The sequence below is a fragment of the Sphaerodactylus townsendi genome, linkage group LG05, assembly GCF_021028975.2.
Source record: "Sphaerodactylus townsendi isolate TG3544 linkage group LG05, MPM_Stown_v2.3, whole genome shotgun sequence".
Lineage (NCBI taxonomy): Eukaryota > Metazoa > Chordata > Lepidosauria > Squamata > Sphaerodactylidae > Sphaerodactylus > Sphaerodactylus townsendi.
In genome coordinates, this window is record NC_059429.1 from 39,866,753 (window position 1) to 39,887,133 (window position 20,381).

Sequence of the window (20,381 nt, forward strand, 5' to 3'; positions counted from 1 at the left end):
ATCCTGAGGGAGGAAGTGTGTGCTTCCTTTGGGGCATCCCTTGATGGGCGGGAGCGAAGCTGCAGCCCCTGGGACCTGGGCATCTGCTGCATCGTGTAAATCCAAGGCAGAGATGGTCTTAGCTATGAGAAAGGCTAATTCCTCATCTTTGAAGCACTTGGGAGAGTTGTCTGGTATAGTTGGCACTTCCTCTGAGTCTGAAAAGCGATCTCTGGAGGGGTCATCCTCCTCTGCACTGTCTCTCTCATCTCCAGGGAAATGGAGGGTATCCAATGTCGGAGATGGAGATCTGGATGGAGATCTAGGGTGTTCGTGTGGAGGGTGGTTCCTCCTGGGATCTCTGGTTCTACCAGAAGCAGGTCTGGGAGAAAAAACTTCTGGAGCTGGCGATGGGGAGCTAGGGTAACCCCTAGACCCATGCGCGTGGGGTTGGTGGGCCCCTGAGATGGACAGGGTGGAAGAGGCAAGCTCCCCAGCCCTGTGGAATTGCTGCAGTTTGTCTTCAATTGCCTTATTGAGGAAATTGGCAAAGTCTGAAGGGGTGAGAGACTGCCAGTTAAATGGGGCTTCAGCATCCACCAGGGCTTCCCCCTCCTCCATATTGCAGGGAGTTCCTCCCTCTCTAGTGTGGTCCAGTCTGCTGGTGCCTGGGGAGGGGTCTGAATTAGACGCGTCAATGGATCCCTGCTGCGGCGCTCCGTCGGGAGAGCGAGCCTGAGAGCGTTCTCTGGGCCGATGGGAGGGGGAGGCGTCGTCGGAGCGACTCGCTGTACGGGCGGGAGAATTGGCAACCGCCGGCGGAGCGCTCAGGGGGCGCTCGGAATGCGTCCGCGCGGGTCGAATAATAGGCGCCGAGGAAGAGGGGGCGGAGCCGGAGCTCTTCTTTTTGGCCGGCTCGCTAGTCAGGGCGCGTTCCTTGTCGGTGCGGCTATAAGCCGTTTCGCTGCTCCTGCGGTTTGGGTCGTGGGTCTCTAAGGACCTGGTGGAGTTGGAGCGTTTGCGCGCGGACCTGGTAGCTTCGGCTGCAGATTTATGAAAATATCCCCTAGGAGGGGAGAAACGTTGGTCGGCCATATTGGAAACTTTTTTGGCGGGAAGGGGAGTGAGGGGGGGGGGGAAGGAGCTCCTATGGACCCCTCTGGAAGACCCCCTGGGACCCTTAACACTTACCCCTGCCACTAGAAGCCACAGACACAAGACAAAAGCAAGACAGGAAGACAAATAGATTGAGTAAGAAGCGACAAGTGGAATTCTGTGCAGAGAGCCAGAATTTCGTGCACTCCCTGGCGAAGGCAGGAAAGAATACTGGCAAGGGGCGGGTTCCAAGCCTCGACAGGAAGTGACATAATTCTATTTCCTGCCTCCCTGAGCCGGGGTGGAAAGCACCCAACAAGATGCCTTTCGCCTCCAAGAGAATAAAGACGTATTCTCTTTGGATTAACAAAGCAAAGCGGGGGAATTTCCTGAATGAAATTACAACTTTAAAAATGAGAGCAGTAGCCCAGCCAGAAACCTCTCACGACTTAAATTGTGTGTGTGTGTGTGTTGGGGGTGGGGGGGGGGGTGTTAAAGGAGGCATGTTGGTTAACATCCCAGAGCAAAAAATAGAACAACTCTGACTTCCAACATTTCATTCAGTGCTATGATGCAACATTCCAATAATACGCACCCTTTCTGGAATTCATAATGGACAAAGGAAGTGAATACTTTTTCCTAGTAATGGGAAGTTTTGACTTCAGCCATTAAGCCACTACAAATTTCCTTTCTCCCCAAAAAAGACAGGAAGAACAACAGACACTAATAAAACAAACCACTAAGGATTCAAAGGCAACCAGAAAACTATCCGTTAAAAACATTTTAAAGGGGATTAGAAATAAAGAAGAGATATCCATACCACCTTGCTTTCAACACACAGGCAGCAGGAAAGCAACTGAGAAGGGTGTTTTTACCTTGGGAGGTAACAGTTACTACATGCAACTTCCTGACTCCAATGGCTTAGGGAGAGTAGAACTCTTATGCCCTCATAGGGCTATGCACCCAGACAAATCTGTACAGAAAATAAACATGAAAAAAACCTGTTGCATTTTTTTAGTTTTATTTTTGGCCAATAAAAATGGAAGCAAAGGAAACCAAAAGGCTGATCCCAAAAAATGTCAACATTTTCTGGCATTTTTCCAGCTGCTTCGCCCCTGCAACATTAAAAAAGAGGGAGGGTCAGCTCACTCAATCTGAAGGGAGGGTCAGCTCACTCAATCCCTGCACTCGGCTTTCTCCTGCTGCCTCCAAAGCTCAAGAAGACAGCAGAACCAGAATCCAGGGGGCTCAGCCAATCCCTACATTCAACTTTGTGGCTTGAATTTTGGGGGCTTTGGGGGCTTTAAAACACAAAAAAATCCCCAAAAGGTAAAAAAAAAGCTGGTATGGGGGTTCAGCATCTTTTTTTCCCTAAAGCTGAACTCGAACAATACCAGAAAAACATGGTGCACAACCATAAGCCTTCAGTTCTAGATTATGACATCTCAGGATCCAGTAGACCTATTAAAACTAATCTGGACACACACTTTCAGTTCCAAGTAGCAAACTAAGGGAACTAATTAAGTAAGAGTTTGTATCAGAGAGGGACAAATTTTCAAGTCAGGGGGGGGAATTTTACACTGTGTGTGGTAGAAGAATTCCCATCCCTAGTACTAAGGAGCAACTGCTTCAAATAATGTGAAGTGATCCTAACGTTTGGGTAAGTGTGAAGGGAAAGGGAGTTGCTAGACACTCTTTTCTTTATAGTTTACAGGCACCAGACTTAACACATGACTCTCTGGGAATAAGTCTAAGCAAAGTTGGGTAACATTTAGAAAGTCTACTTTATTTCAAAGTACTACAAATTATGTGACAAATTGAAATCGTATCAAATAGCAAAACACTGTTCATAAAGTTACTCTGGGTTGGGTTTTTCTAGAAAAGACAAACACTAAAACAGGCTTGGGAAAAACTGCGGTAAAAAGGTAAAAAAGCCAAGTTCCCTGTGCAAGCACAGTATAGCAAGGAAAAACTCTTTTGGAATCCCTAATCTATATGAACATTTCCAAATGTCAAATCACTACACACTTCAGAAGTTTCACTGCTAGGTGATTGAGGAATGATACACTTGACATGACTGGCACACAGTTCAGACTACTTCAAGTAAGAAGGTTATCTATTATTTAATATATTGTGCTTGATCTTGTACCACTGATCTTACTAACATGGGATAATAGCTACACTGGAGCTTCCAACAGTAAATAGTACCTTCAAAACATCCAACCAAATGAGCTCATTAAGACACACAGACTCATGCCCTTTCAGGAAAAAAAAGGCAAATGGGGTCACTGTGACCTAACCCTGACCGGAAATAAGTTGATTTAACAGTTGGCGCATTCAGAAGGTGTTACCATGTTTTTACAGTTCAAGAGCAAGAACACAAGCATCTATAGCCAACTTTGACTTTAGGCAGTTTCTTTAGCCATAATTTAAAGTTAATCCTTAGGAGAAATAAGACAAGTTGCCACTTCATTAGTTTGTCATATGAACACACGTGACCTGCTTTATACTGAGCCAGACCATAGGTCTACTGAGATCAGTACTGTCTACTGAGATAGCAGTAGCTCTCCAAAGTGTTAGACAGAGACCTTTCTCACCACCTACCATCTGATCCCTTTAACTGGAGATTGAAGGGACTCAAGCTGGGACCTTCTAATGCAAAGCACAGATTCTTTCTTGCTTTGAATACCAAACAGATGCCAAAGTAGCACTTTTAGTGAAGAAATGGTTGAAGTGGAAATAAAAATTTACATCATGCATTTGGTGAAGCAACTTCAAGTTGCCATGCCCATCTCCCTCACTGGTATGAAATCTCACAACATCATATTACATTTTGTTATATAGGCATAAAAATCTTTAAGAATTATAAAAGTCCAACCCCTCAAATCTGTCAATGCAAATTCATTATCTTGGCTTTCAGTTGGCATTTCTTCAAAATAAATCTATATACCAACTGCATGTGCCATTAAAAATCTGCAGTCACTTGCAATGCTGGACTAGAGGTTGTGGCAGTCATTTTCTCCTGCAATTTCACTTTTGTGCGCCTTTTGGCTTTAGAGCTGAAATGGCTGCCGCACCGACCAGTACCTGAGGAAAGCTGTGGATGGTGTGCCTCAGGCGATCTGCTGGGTCCTGGCCTCCAGTGGGCAATCCATGTCCTCTTTGGAGAGAAATTCTGATTCTGAGGCCCCCTGCATGCCTTGGTTAAAGGCTTCCCTCAGAGGAGACTGAAGGCTCCCCTCGATAGAGTGAGGAGGGGAAGAAGGAGGACAAAGAACACAAAGAAAAATAAAACAGAAGCTGTTGGAAAAAATTTTAAAGTTAAGAAAAACTAGTATGCAACTTAGTGACATGTTGCTCCCTTGAGAGTAGAAGTGGCATAGTAGTTAAGAGCAGGTGCATTCTAATCTGGAGGAACCGGGTTTGATTCCCCGGTCTGCCAACTGAGCTGTGGAGGCTTATCTGGGGAATTCAGATTAGCCTGTGCACTCCCACAGACGCCAGCTGGGTGACCTTGGGCTAGTCACAGCTTTCCGGAGCTCTCTCAGCCCCACCTACCTCACAGGGTGTTTGTTGTGAGGGGGGAAGGGCAAGGAGATTGTAAGCCCCTTTGAGTCTCCTACAGGAGAGAAAGGAGGGATATAAATCCAAACTCTTCTTCTTGATGCAGGAGTAAGACTGAAGAAAGGAAGGTTCCCATTCCAACAGGAAGTGGAAGAAAAGAAAAAAATGACTTCCTGCCTCCTTGATTGGTTGATGGGAAACACCCACAAGATGCCCTCTGGCTCAGGGGAGAAATAGGCTGCAAATGTTGACTAGCTGGACACTTCATTCAGCTGTGTCAATAAGCAAATTCAAGTGGAGAAAACAAAACCTATTTTATTTGTATAACTTGTTTCGTGCATGGCAAACACACAACATTTATCTTTCAAGAGTCAGAATTGTACTTGCACTATGAGAATGGTCCCTGTCAAAGTTATCCAAGTTGTTTATTTTATTTTGTGTTCTTTGCCATCTGTTCTGCATTCTTTCCCATTCGCACCATGAACAGGGGGAAAGGGTATTTTCTAACAACCCACATAAGCATAGACCACACAGAGCCAGGATTATAAGATTAGAGTGCTAATAAAGAAATGGACTTTGCGCCTTGCAAACTGTTCGAAGTAGCATATTATTGCCAAAAATGGCTCAGGACAGTTTGTTCTTTAGTTAGAAAATCCAAGTATCCAGGTGGTAAAAATTAGGGATAAACTGATTCCTGCAGGTCCATCACATTTAGGATTTGAACCATCTCCACTCCTGGGGATTTTACTCAAAGACTTCCCACTGATATTTCAGAACTTTAGCAAAGCGGAATTCCAGAAACACGCAACAAAATCCTTCAACCTTACAGGAGTCATAGAAATATTTGCCAAAGTTCTAAAACTGCACAAAAGTGCTACTAAGAAAATGATTTCCAAGTCCTGACTGAAATCCTTAGAGTGCACATCTGTAACCTAACAAGATTGATTTGATTTCTTTAAGTACAAGAATAGCTTATGAGTGTGCAGTTCTTATCTTACAGAAACAATTCTACCACTCAGAAAACTTTTCTTGAAGTGTTAACTCATTGAGCTACAGAGTGTGCTTGCATGAGCTCACAATGTAAAGACCTTAGAAACACATACCCAAGACTTTCCTAAGCTTTGTGAAACCTTAGTGAAGCCACAGGTTGCACTTGTCAAGAATACTAAATCGAGATGTTACACAAGTCTTTGGCACTTAGCGATCTTTTATGCCACAGTCTGCAGCCTACGGACACGGAACAGGGAGAGGAATGAGTTTAAAAACCTTCATCACTGGAATTCCATTGAATGGGACTAAATCTAATAAACTGTCTATGAAGGGGCAGGGGATATTTCACTGCAAATATATGATGTCACAGCTTTTGTACAAATAGTAGGCTCAATAATTAACAATTTGATGACACTTAACCATATCCATTATATAGAACTCACACACATAACATTGAAATACTGCAGAATTGTAACCAGAGTCTGTTCTAGCTACACACACTTAACATTACCTCTTCACTAAGCTTCAACTTTGTGAGGGATCCTTGCAACATTTCATGGAAGGTAATAAACATAATTTGTCTTAATTTGTATTTTTAACTATACAACGATATAAATATGGCGATAGTTTTACCTGTACAAAACATCAGCATTTTCTAGTTAACTATATAAATTCGGCCCTAGTTACAACACTGAATCTGTTGTGTGCATGTGATCCTATTATATGAAAGGTGAGGCATGGTGGTGACAACTCACTTCCAACCAATTGTCATGCATGACTCACTTCCAGCCACACATACCACACACACACATACCAAACACACACACACACACACACAGAAGAGGAGAAGGACAAGGAGGAACTGGTGACATGGGGCCAATGTGGGAGGAAAGGCAGAAGGGCTTAGCCCCCTCAGTAGGTGCCATTAACCCACCAACAGTTTTTTAGAGCCTGTTGCATTTGTTCATACAATGGGTTTTACTTTTAGTAGGAATATAATTCTTATGACTTGGTACTGAGCAGACATATTTCAAAACTCTAACTGGCATGAACAGCTACTGAAGCCTTGGCAGCCATGAGTTCAAGTAATATGGTCACTGGGTGATCACTCATTATCTAAAATCTGGGAAGAAAGTCTAATATTGTCTGTATTTTAAAACTAGAAGTAAATTAAAGCTGTTGAGAACAGGTTTTTTTTACAGCAAAGCTGTTTCAAAGGGCATTAAGTCAACAAAAATTAAGTTCTCCAGTAGGAGCTGATCCTGAACACTCAAATGTACTTGCTCAGGAAACATACCCCTACCAACTGTTGATTTCGACACTATAGCAACAAGTGAACATTTGTTCTGAAGGAATGCAGAGTATGTGACTGGGGGAGGGCAAGTGTTCACAACTTTAAGTCAGAAAGATAGTTAGACTTAACAAAAAAGTTAACTGAATCTGCAAGCTGCCCATTACACACATTGCCAGTATTGTTCATTTTGTTTTGGAATCTATTTACTAACTAAAGCACCTTCCTCAAACGTCATGTTTTATTACAAATAAGTTATACTATACAATGTACAGTTTCATATGCAGATACGGACATTAGAATGAAGTGGATGGTTTGGTCAGGTAACTGAATTTAAACTCATTTTGGTAAGAACCGTCAGAACTCTGCAAAATAATTTAAAGAAATGATCCTGATCTCCAAATCCAACCATTGTTTCTAATAGAAATCAAGCTTGGCTATCTTACTTCTGCTCCATAAAAAAGGAAAGGGTAGTCTTCTGTGCAAGCATCAGGTGATTAATGCTCCATAAAGTCAAAAGCAAAAGCTTCATTTTCATGCCCACTGCCTGGCAAGAACAGTTTACAGGAGCATACTAGTAACGTGTGCATTTGGATACATCCAAGATGAAAATATGCTGGAAACTAGCTGTTTTGGATAATCTTCAGAATATCTTAAATGACTTTAAACCCGCCAAAATTTTGGGAGTAATGAAAATTTATCTTCTGGAATTTCAGGAGTTGTTCAGATTTCATTGGCCTAGAGCCAAGAGGGAGAAAGAGGAAGTTGGTTTGCCAAACAGCTATTTGGTGACATCTCCATTCCTTTACGTTTTAAAGGACCATGATTTTCAATGGCATCAAAGCAGGCCTCTGAAACTAAAGGCCCCACAGAAAATAACAGGCCTTTAAAATTTATATAGAAAAAAATGCCAGGCAGCTGATCAGGGCTAATTATTTTCTATGGGCAGAACTTCTTCAATCATCTGTTAGTTGGTATCGCCAGTTACTTCAAATTGTAAAGCACAATTTTTAAGGGGGTTGAAAATATTTTTTTCACATAGACGATTTAAAGGGAGGGAGGTGCTTCCAAATATCTGTCTGTTGAGACAAGCTTCTTCTCTCCCCCTCCCACCCTGTTCCTGCTAACTCCAGGGAACATGAAAATGAGAGCGGAGAAGATCAGGGGTCTTAAGTATAAGCAGAGGCAGCTTGATGCAAAGGTCTACCGGTGAGGCTTCTATGCCATTAAACTGAGTGACTTCTGAATAAAATAAATCCAGCCCATGTGGGAAACAGAAAAAGAGCAATAACTTATATTTACTCTCAAGGATAGGGGCATTAGGTGGTTCAGAAAAAGAGAACAGAAACTATTTACAGATGTAAAACAATGATAATTTAGGAGAGCAGAGAGCAGTTAGCAGCCAAGTTTGCTTCCTTGAAGTTAATACTGGCATTGTCTCAACCTCAGAATTCTCAGTGTAAATTTCCTCTCAGAAGTCACTAGCTTTCCTCAGAAACCAGGGCTTTGAGACACATACAGTCTACTCCTTAAGATAGCCTGCTTTATCACAGAAGTCAGGTTATGAGACTTCTAAGGTCTCCTGAGAGTCTCTCAGTTAAAACTGTGGAGAAACAAATCCTCCTCCACACATTCACTTGTTTAGCCTGCTGAAATAGAAGGCAGACTCTGAGACAAGATCCATCCAATCTCTCTTTCTCAGAAGGCTCAGACCAAGTCTACCTTAGCTGATAGTGTAAGAACTTTTTCTCTCTTGCTCCTGGCTCCCATCTGGTTCCTCCACCCATTCCAGCGATCCTGATTGGCTGCTAACTGCTCTGCTCTCCTGTTTCTGGGTAAGGTAATTGAGCGAGTGGCGACGGACCTGCTCCAGCGGTTCCTGGACGACACAAACGTATTTGATCTCTTCCATTCCAGCTTCCGCATTGGTCATGGGACCGAGACTGTGTTGGTTGCCGTTGTGGACGACCTCCGGCTACACTTGGACAGAGGTGGTTTGGCGCTGCTGGTGTTGTTAGATGCGGGGTTCAGCCTTATGTTGGCTTTCCTCGTTTCTCCGAGACCGGGGACTGCAGGTGGCGTTGGGGGGTGAGATCTCCAAATGGCCCCCCATTGTATGTGGGATGCCACAAGGAGCGATTCTCTCCGATGCTTTTTAATATCTACATGCACCCCCTGGCAAGTCTGGTTTGGAGTTTTGGGCTGCGGTGTCACCAATATGCAGATTACACCCAGCTCATGTTCACAATGGAGAGCCACCCGACTGCGGTCCCTGATGCTCTCCAGCATTGTTTGGGTGCTGTGGCTGGTTGATTGAGTGCGAGCTGACTGAAGTTAAATCCTACAAAGACGGAGGTCCTGTGGCTGGGTTGGGGGGAGTGTCCGGTGGCCTTTGGCCTGCCTACGCTATGTGGTGAGGTGTTAAAACTGGCCTCATCCGCCAAGAGCCTTGGGGTGATCCTGGATCCATCGTTATTATTGGTAGCCCAGGTCACCCAGATGGCGCAGGCGGCTTTTTATCATCTGCAGCAGGCACGGCAACTGGCCCCATATCTCTCCTGTCCTGATCTGGCCACTCTGATCCATGCTATGGTCACCTCTAGGTTAGATTACTGTAACTAGCTCTACGCGGGCTCACGTTTGGCCATGATCCGGAAATTGAAACTCATGCAAAATGCAGCAGCCAGGCTCCTCTCGGGGACAGTTTTTAGGGACCAGATTACGCCAACTGCACTGGCTGCCGATCGAGTACCGGGTCGTATTCAAAGTTTGGGTTTTGACTTTTAAAGCCATTTGTGGCCTCGGACCTATATACCTAAGGGACCGTCTCTCCCCATATTGCCCTGCCAGGCTCCTCTGGTCCTCGGAGGCGGACCTGTTAGTGATCCCTGGCCCCAAAGCGATCCAGTTGGCCTCTACAAGGGCCAGGGCTTTTACAGCCCTGGCCCCTACTGGGTGGAACAGGCTCCCAGGTGAGATCAGGGCCCTGAGGGACATACAGAGTTTCCGCAGGGCCTCCAAACCGGATCTGTTCCGCCAGGTGTTTGGCCAGCCAGGGTAACATTGATTTTTTGCTACAAATTAACATCTGGCTTCCCGTAGGCGCAAGCAAGGGAAGGAGGGGGAAAACAATTTTTTCTGCCATCAACAATTATGGTTCTTTTAATTTTTTGAGGGTGGAGTGTTTTAGTTGTTCTAATGTTTTAATGTATTTAATTGTTGTGAGCCCCTTGGGGGAAGGCGGTATATAAATTGAACAAACAAACAAACAAACAAACAAACAAAACAGGATTTAACAAAATGGGTGTTTTTTAGAAAGGGGCAGAACCTTTGTCCATCTGTCACAGGGAAATTGATATAGTTTCCCTAAATGCTGAGAAAAAATATCTGAAAAACTTAAAATGGAAAAGAGTCCTCGAAATTCAGGATAATAAACAGCATGCCATCCCCAATTTTCATTCAGAAATTCTAAATTTTTTGACATGCACACTCCTGTACAGTGGCCAGCAGCATAGGATATGTTGATATCTATAGTCACCAACCCTCTACAACCCAATTCACTGATGCTGTATCATTGCTGTATCACCAGATTCAGTCTGGTGCAAATTTTTAAGAAGCACTCCATACATTCTCATGTAGCCAGCAGTTCTTTTAAAAAATGTCAGTCTCATAGTGGAGTATACTGGAGGCTCCCACTGCTGCTGCTAAAATTAAAATTTTGGATCACCACCATCAATTATATTTTGCAGATCCTTCCACAGCTCAATATGCTGAGGATTAGACTTAACATTTGCCAAGATGTGTACAATCCATTAGATATGGGAAATATTCTTATAGATTTTACCCTGACAATGAAAGTGAGCAGAAATACGGTTCACAGGCTTTAAACAAGACTTGCCTTTTTGTAAAACTGTGCCCACCTTTTTGTTTCATGTTCCTGCTGCAGGAAACAAAACAGCAGGCACAACTTTACAAAAAGGCAACTCTCGCTAATAGCCAATATAAATGCTCTTTTTTCAATGGTCTATGTTTAAAAGTGCAGCAGCAGCATATCCAGGGGGGCAGAGAGAGCATCATGTGGGGGCGCATTTTGGCCTCCTCCCCCGCAGGTAAGGCCCAATGGGACGAGGTGGCCCAAACTTCTGGTAAGATGGGGAGGAAGCCGGAGGAAAGGAGGGAGGCTGTCCATGCCACTTGTTCGTCCACCCTGCAGAGTACAACCTCAGGCCCAGGAGGAAACTGGGAAGGAAGTTGGGGTGGAGTTGCACCTTTTGCTCGCCTGCACACCCTGCAGAGGGCAACAGGAAGCCGGGGAGGAAGCTAGGGGGGGGGGGGGGGGTTGGAAGGCCACAATGCTTGTTCACCCGCCCTGCAGAGTGCAGCCTTGGGCCCAGGGATGGTGACAGGAAGAAGACGGGGAGGGCTGTGTTGCTTACTCTTCCACGCTGCAGAGTGAAGCCTTGGGCCCAGTGGTGGGAGGAAGTTGCGGGGAGGGGAGGCTGTGCCACTTGCTCACCCACCCTGTAGAGTGAAGCCTTGAGCCCAGAGGCACCAGGGGGAGTTCAGTGGGGGGCAGGGAGAATTCAGCTGGGGGCTAAATGCACTGCATAGGGCATTCTCCGGATGCTGTTTTGTGGTGGTGCCCCAATGCAATGCAAGTAATAATGTTTTTGACGAAAGAAGTGTATAAATAAGATTCTTTAAGGCTAAAAGAGAATCAGAAGGGGCAGTCACCAGAGTCCTGCAGAGCATTTAACCACAAGAAAGGTCCAGGAAGATTCGGTGGTTTGATACACACACCTCCTGACATCTTTCCCTGAGACCGAGTATAGGGGCGCAAACATCTGATAAAAACAAAATAGGAAACAACGTAATTTTTGTAGCCCTTTGCAATACTTACAGAACTGATTGCAATCCAAATGTCAGGTTTCTAGCAGAAGGAGAAAAACTCAATTCTGAACATGTCAGCAGTTGAATATGTCCAGTAGTTCATGAACAAGCAGCGTATGCAACAATTTGCAACATACCAAAACATACCAATGATCTAGTGAATTTTAAGCCTAAACAAACTAGTATTTTACATATAGTGCCTGGTTTTTATTCAGAGTTATTCAATAATATATTTTGACACAATGAATAAGAGGAACCCACGCCTAGATATATACCCCTGCAAAATTTTTGACATGCAATGAACTATCAGCACCCACTATTATAAGATAATTCATTTTTGAAACCTAAGAGATATGTTTTATGGAGCTGCCATTCAAGTCAGGAGTCTTTCTGAGCATGATCAAGCCCTTGCTATCTCCCTAGGTTCCTTAATAGTTGTGGCACCTGTAAATATATACACACAATCCTATCCAATGCAATAGTATGAGCTTGCAGTTCACAGCCTGTTTAGAACAAGTTCAACCAGCAAGGGAGACAAAGAATCTAATTGTATACTTGGAACCTGTGAAAACCACTGGCCTAAGACCTAAATGACTTCAGTTCTAGGTCATCATTAAATATCTTCTGGAATGTTTTTACAGTTTCTTCGAAGTTGCCAGGATGTCAAGTGTTGTGGGGTTCCTAGTAGTAGTACTTGTGATATCGGCTAATTGGGGGCAGATGTTGGTGAAGGTACCACTTCTGTGCTAATGGAAACTGAAGATAGGAGGGTGGGAAGTACAGAAAAATGGATGATGAGACAAAACTGATTTCACAGCTTTTCTAACTTGCATCTCACCTTGAGAGATTGTAATGCTAGGGCCCCTAATGCCCCTGCTTCTCCAGTGATATCACTTTTTCTCACTTTTGACAGGGTCCAGCTGGAACTTGCTGACTCTAAGGATTATACTCATCACTATTACTGGAGAAGCAAGTTAATTCAGTGGTAAAAAAGCTTTCTTCAGCTTCATGTAGCCTAGAGGATGACTTTCTTACCTAAGCCAATCCAGTCACATGGATTCACGCTACTGTAACCTCAAGACTACAGTACTGTAATGCACTCCGTGTGCAACTGCCACTGAAGTCAAATTCCAGTTGGTAGAGAACACCACAGGCTATCGGGAGTTAGGTGGAACATAGATATTACATGTATCCTGTGGTCACTGGATTGGTTTCATGTCACTACATCCAGTATAATATACTGGTCAACTACAAACCTCAGGGTCAACAGGCAGACACAAAGAATTTCTATAGCACTTGCAGTCGGGCTAAGGAAGGTTCAGGTTAGCAAACAGCAAGTGATGTTTAAGTAGCTCTAAAGTAAGTACCACTAAGCAAATACCACTGGCAACCAATGATTTCCCAGTGTAAGATTTTGGGGAAGTAAATAGACTGCTCTCCAGCCTGTGATGAAGTCCACTAAAATAATTTCATCATTCACTGCTCATTATTTGACACTACAGTGCATGTGGCTATACTGAGCATAGATATGCACTGTGTAAGATGATGCCCAAGTAGACAAAGTCTATAGTGTGCTAACAATGTGTAATGAAATTAACATCCAATGTTAAGACTAGATGAAGTTTAAAAATTCTCATTTTTAGAATGGCAAAGTTGAAGATTTCTGCTGTTAACTACTCACACAGTTGTTTCATTGCTTTTCCAGTTTAGAAACAAAGCATACATACACTTGGGGGTGAGGAGTAGGGTAAATACCACATATCAAAGTATTTACATAATGTTAACCTTGGTGTAGTACAGCCAGCAAAATAATTATCAAAACTCAAATCCTGTATAGAGAAAAATGACTGGTGTTACCTAATACCAGTCTTAGAGTAGATTCAGAATTCACTATCAAAATTAAACCAACTTAAACAATGCATACAAAACATGAACTTAAACTGGCCAAAGTGTAGTCCTCATAGGATATTGTTGATAGGCTGAACATATCACCAATTTGTGTTTACTATCCATCAAAACTCTAGTTTTCAAGTTTAGTTAGGACAAAGTTTCTTTACGAAGTTTTCATTCTTTGTCTGTGTGGATAGCTCACATACTACTATGCCCTTTGCTTCAAGATTCAATTACTGGTATGAATGATACTTCAGATTGCAAAATAAATAAAAAACTAAAAATAACTTATTTTGTGTAGTTCTATTTGCCTTAAGATTAGACACCCAAAAGATGGCATAGCGGATACTGATGACTATAGATATAGGAAAATAATCAGGAAAAATTCAAATGGAATTGTCTAGATCTCAGAGGCAATGGCAAGAGTTTCAATTCTCACTTCTTTCCCAGTTGTCATCCAAAGCTTGCTGTTGTTCCGGTGAGGTAAAGATACCACACCTTGATTCAGCTACAGGACCCAGCTAGAACAAGCTGAGATATTATGGCATTCATTAGTTTGCCAAACAGAAGTATAATTCTGATGGACAAGAATAAAGTTGCCCAGTTTAGCTAATCAAACTAAACCCTGGGGGGAAAAAAAATAAAAAATCACTGCTTTTGAATTTGAAGCAAGACTGAACGATGGATTTCATGCTGGTTGATTGACAGTGAGAGATATGGTTGACATTTACCATGTATATTTACCACTGCTGCTCAAAAACAGACTTACTGGGCATTCAGAAAATAAGGGAATTATTTCTGTGGAGGTTCAGGTCCCTTGAATGACAATGATTACTTTCAAGTTGGTTTACAAACACAAATTATGGAAGAATTCCTCAAAATGAATTCATGCCAGGTTAGCTGGTACCAGCTTATTTATCTGTGTTACAGAGATTATGTTCTATTAAATAGTCTAGACTCCTCTGAAGGACTCAGTTCCTACTTTTCAAACAATATGTTGCAGTTCCTCTAATAAAGAAACAGTATTCCTACCTGAAAGCCTCAAGAACTGAGAGTTCCTAGGATATAAACATTTTAAGTGTGTCCAGTGCACACCCAAGGATGGCAAGCTGATTAATATATTCCTACTCGCTTAAGTTCAGCTGCATTGAAAAAAGAATGAGATTTCTATCAAGATTACAACTGGAAAAGCACTACAGTTCAAAGTGGTTTCTAGAATACAGAGTAAATGACAAACGTAAGCTAATTACCAACCAATGAAAACAAGGAAGTTCAGTTTTCACACCCCCTTTTTGGAGACAACACTCCTACCTATACAGTGAATACTTTCACTTCCAAAACCCAACTACACCCAGCTTTTTGTACTAAAAATTCTAAGTGCACCAGTGCTATGTTGCTTGTTTTGTAGTGTTTAGTACTGAGACCTTTAGTGTGCTGACCTAAACTGTGACTTTTAAAAACATGTGTAAACAGAATATGCATATGTAACACATTAGCCTGAAAAGGTCTGTGGTCATCTTTGTATTTGCTGATAGTATCAGTTTCTTTTAAAAATATTTAAGCAGCCTAACACAATGATTCTGTGTGCAAATCAAATTGAATATGTTGGAACACCCAGAGTATTGATCAATGATATATTGCCGAGGTAAACCTGACTGTGGAATAAACAAACTCAGAATACGCTATGAGTGTGTCCTCCACATCCTATAAGGCAAATGGCAGCCCCACCTGGAGTTGGGGGAGCATGATTTAACATCAGAAAGTTTTCAGAAAATCTGCAAATTGTATCTGAATGAAAAATTTCCACACAAAAAATGCCGATCATTGCAAAAATAAATTATATTCAGTTACCAATAGGTGTAATAACATCTGGATTCCAGATCCTTCAATAGAATCCTTCAACTACCTCTACACAATACAATGAGGTATAATCAACTTGTTGAAAACATTCTTGAATTAAAAGCAGAATTGGAGAAATTAGCAATAGAAACATTTGCTATCTTTCACAAAATGGAAAGTTACAATGCCAAGAGATTTACTTCAGAAAACCTCTCTGCTCCTGCTCAAGGAAAATTGATGCCCCTAACTAACAATGCTAATGCATTAAAAGACTGACCACAAGCCCAAGCAAACAAATTTGCTGTTTCCACCTGCAGTAAGTGGCAAAAATGACTTAGAACCATAGAGTTGGAAGTGACCTCAAGGGCCATCAAGTCCACCCCACTGCAATGCAACAATACAACAATCAAAGCACTCCTGACAGACGACCATCCAGCCTCTCTTTAAAAACTTCCAAAGAATGAGACTCCACCACACTCCGAGGTAGTGCATTCCACTGTTGAACAGTCCTTACTGTTAGGAATTTTTTCCTGATGTTTAGGTGGAATCTCTTTTTCTTCACCTTGGACCCATTACTCCTGGTCCTCATCTCTGAAGCAGCAGAAAACAAACTTGCTCCCTCACCAACATGATATCCCTTCTTGTTTAGGGAGAAAAAAACCTACAGAAGTTAAACCTATTTTCAATTTTTTTCAGCAGTTAACACTTGCCCAACTAAAATGCCAGAACACTTACTACCCAGTTGCTGATCTTTCAGTCACTTAAATGTCAATAATTTTTAACAAAATCCATTTCTAACATGTCGCTCCCTTCCATATTTACAGACTTCATTACTGAGTTTTGCTTATTTTAAGTTCTGCATATGTGCCAATTATGAAATGCTTTCTACCATGTTTAATAGAGGAAGCATGCTGAAAAATTCAATCACTTCCTGTATGAGGCAAAACATACAAAGAAATAGCATCTTAACAGCCACATTTCAAACAGACTAGTTGCAAAGAAGCAATAAACATACCTTCTGAAAGAATGGCTTCTTTCAAATAAAGTAGAACATCTGCAAATTTTCTGACATCATTCACCAACTGCATGATGTATTCCGGGTCCACAACAGTGCTGTCATAACAATCAGAGTTGGAGCTAATACTGCTCAAAGAGCTGCTCTTAGTACTGCGCCCCATCCCCCAGTTTCCTGAATTAGAGATGGTGAAGAAATTGGAGGTAGATAGTTTGGTTAATCCTAAACCACGCTTGTTGCCTCCACCGTTCTGTCGCAACATCCCAGCCGCTGCAGACTTATGAAATTCCCAGACTTAACATTCAATGTTATTTAGGGTCCATTGGACAAGTAAAACATGAAGTCCTGAGGAGGAAGAGAAAAAAGGGGAGTCAGCTGAACAAAAATGAAAATGCAAAGAAGCATCTCAAACACTTTTTAAATACATGACTAGATGCATCTTTTGAAAATGCTCAGATGAGGCTTCAAAAGCAGATCTGGTAATTAAACTATATGGACACCAGCAACAAAAGAGAACAGTCCTGTGACTACTTTGAAAATATATTCCCTAATGTGTTGCCCAAAATATTTATACCTTACAAAGCTATCTTAAATTAGAGTTTCTATACTGAGTTACAAAGATTCTTATTTGGACTAAGAATGCACATACAGTTTGAAAACTACATTGTTCTAATAAAAACCACATTTTACAGCATTTACATATCAAAATAAGTTACAATAAAAAGAAGCAGTTTTTCTCAAGGACTGTTTTACAAGTTAAAAATTTAAAAGGTGTACATTACAGGCTTATATAGTGTGTCTACTACAACTGTTAAAATATGACACATTCACTCTTTTTCCTTCAACCCTATGTGTCATGGAAACACACTGCGGAGTGTAATGGCCCCGGTTCTGGGGAGTACCTAAGGAGTTACAGACATTACCATTTTAGTAGGTTCAGCATAAGGATAACATGCGCATTAAAATTGTCACAGATAGTACAACTACAAAGGCGAAAAGTTGACCTCTGAAGTTACTGAGGCTTTGTTCACAAATGTTTCTAGTTCTTTGTATCTATCTTATATCAAGCCAATTAATCATTGCCTATACCCTGTCCCACCAAAAGATAAAAATGTGGTACTGCATTGTTCAGAGGAAGAGAAAGCAGTGTGCTTCTGCTGTAGAAAAAAAGCCCCGATATTAAAATGGCCACCGCAGATAAAACCACCTGAATCTCTGGAATCCCTTGGCTATCACAGCTGTTTTAACTGCATTCTGCTTGGGATCACCTAGGGCCTAGGCCCCTTCCGCACATGCAAAATAATGCACTTTCAATGCACTTTGCAGCTGGATTCTACTTTGTGGAATAGCAAAATCCACTCGCAAACAATTGTGAAAATGGATTGAAATTGGATCATTCTGCATGTGCGGAAGGGGCCCTAGGGATTCTTCTCTACCATTGGTTTTCAATTTCATCATTTTTTCCTGGTCCCCTAGGATGGTAACCACCTCCTTTCAATATAAAGAAGGTCCTGGAAGTGGCTGCAGATTAAGTCAACATTGAGTTTTTTTCTTTCTGTGAGACAATGTATAGGAAGACTTGAAAGTGAACTTTAAGCAGTTTCAAGACTGAGAATTCTTGTTTTTGAAAGCACAATATGAGTAGGACCTCAGAAATGGAATGAATTCACTGAAGAAAATATTTCTTGCCTTTTCCCAGAAGTCTCCCTGTTAAGATCATTTCTAGTCTAGTTATGGCACTGAAACAGCCTTGGTAGCCCTGATGGATGACCTGTGCCAGGAGATAGACAGAGGGCATGTGACTGATTCTCTCAGATCTCTCAGTGACTTTCAATACCACTGATCATGGTATCCTTCTGGATTGCCTTTCTAGACTGACAGGCACCATTCTGCAGTAGTTCCAGTCCTACCAGGAGGGTAGGTTTCAGACGATAGTAGTGAGGGAATGCTGCTTGGCCTTTGGGATCCCACAAGTTTCCATTTTGACCCTATGCTCCTCAATATCTACATGAAATCACTGGATGAAGACATTTGGACTGGGCTGTATAGGGATTATTATTATTAAAACATTTACAGCCCAATCCAGACCCTGGGACAGCCGGGAATAGAGCTGCTCCTGTGCCACCTGAAAACCCTCCACAGGCTCAACTTGTCGACCATCCCAGCAACGTTCCCAGAGTCAAAACCCAGCGGAAGCTGACTGTCATCAGCTCTGCCTCTGGGAACACCCCCAGCTGCACTGGCCTCAACATTAGGTCACTGCAGCTGTGAAAGCAGTGGCTGCAAGCTGTTTGGGTGCCAAAGAGTTCTGTGGTACCCCCCCCCCCCATTTGCATTCTTGGCCAGCATAAATGAATTTATGTCGGCCGGAAGCAAATGCTTCAGTGCAAGATGGCACTGCCTCCTGTGGTTGTTTTTCCACATCTGGATTGGGTTGCCCTGCTTCACCTTTCCTCGTGTTTCAAGTCAGCTTACAACAGTAACACATAATTTCAATTAAAACCCAACTAAAATAGATCCCAAATCTCTCCCTGACACTCAACTCTTCTGAGGTTTGGAGGACCCTCCTGAATAAAATGCCATGAAGTGTGAGAGACAGCAAAAAAGGGAAACAGGGTGGAAGTGGCTTCCCTTGCTTGTACAACAATTCAACAGTATTATTTGAGGATGGTTTATTATCCTTTGTATTTTATTTAGATGGTCAAACCTCTTCCTCCAGATTTATATAAACCAGAAAACAAGCTGAAATTCTCAAACTGTAATATGTACATTTTTCATAATTTTACAAACAAGACAATATAGGAATTTAATTTTTTGCTGTCACAGCTGATTTATGACAGCCCTGTATGCTTTTCAAAGCAAGAAACATTGAGGTGCGATTTTTCTACTGTCTGCCTCCAGGACCCTGATATTTCTTGGAGGTCTCCCATCCAAATACTAGCCAGGGCTTACCCTGCTTAGCTTCTGAAATTTGACAAGCTCAAACTAGCCTGAGCTATCTAAGTCAGAGGAATATTTAAACTACCATTTGCTTAAAAGAGTGGTTAACTTTAGTGTATACAAGCATAACCAACTTATATCTTTTACAAGGTTATCTAAATCATTCTGTAAAATTCTGAACTTCACATACCGCAATAATGTTCTGGATAATAGAATGTTTCCATTCAGCATTTTACGGTCAAGGCCTTTTACACCTACTTAATCTTCATTTGAAGGAAATATACACAATACTGCACAGTGAAGAACATTCCCTAGTATGACTACAAGTCATGTCAGCAATGTAATCTCATTCACAAAACCTATGAGAATATTATCCCAGGTGAAGTTTTCTTTAAACCATGTTTTGCAAAAGCTTTGTGCAATCTTCCTCAGTTCCCATGTGTTTTCACAGCAAGAAAGCTGTTCTGCAATCCTAGCTTCCACTTAACCGTTTCCTTCTTTTAAAAGGACAGCAACTAGTGAGACAAGCAAAACTTGCTAAACACACACAACTTTTGTGGTTTAGCATTTCTAAGTCAGATTTTACTTAGAATCATTAATTATTTTAAAGTGCTTCCTCTCCAGTTGGTTAACCAGAACTCTTTCCAACTGACAAAAACGTAAAATGACAATTATTTATAGTTTTCATATATGCAAACTTGTTTTAGCATTTCCTTCCAATCTCCAGTCCATGCTACATGTTAAATATTCTCCCCACTGAGAGAGGGCTCTATATATATATTCAAAGGAAAGAATCTTGGGCTTTACATGCAACTACCACACAAAATGTATTTTTCCTTCAGTCAGGAGCAAAAACTTTGACTAAACATGCATTTCATCACAGGGAGG

General features: G+C 42.0%; 1 protein-coding gene across 3 annotated transcripts in view; it reads right to left on the bottom strand.

The window, feature by feature from the left end:
- Positions 1-20,381, bottom strand: part of ARHGAP29 (Rho GTPase activating protein 29) — a 67,731-nt gene that overhangs the window by 46,077 nt on the left and 1,273 nt on the right. For 2 of the 3 annotated variants that reach the window (XM_048496243.1, XM_048496240.1), the window contains exon 2: positions 16,554-16,898. In XM_048496243.1, coding sequence (XP_048352200.1) covers positions 16,554-16,815 — 262 coding nt within the window. In that variant the 5' untranslated portion in view covers positions 16,816-16,898. Of the gene's footprint in view, positions 1-4,161; positions 4,288-16,553; positions 16,899-20,381 lie in introns of those variants that run through there. The other variant, XM_048496244.1, reaches the window with a different exon arrangement.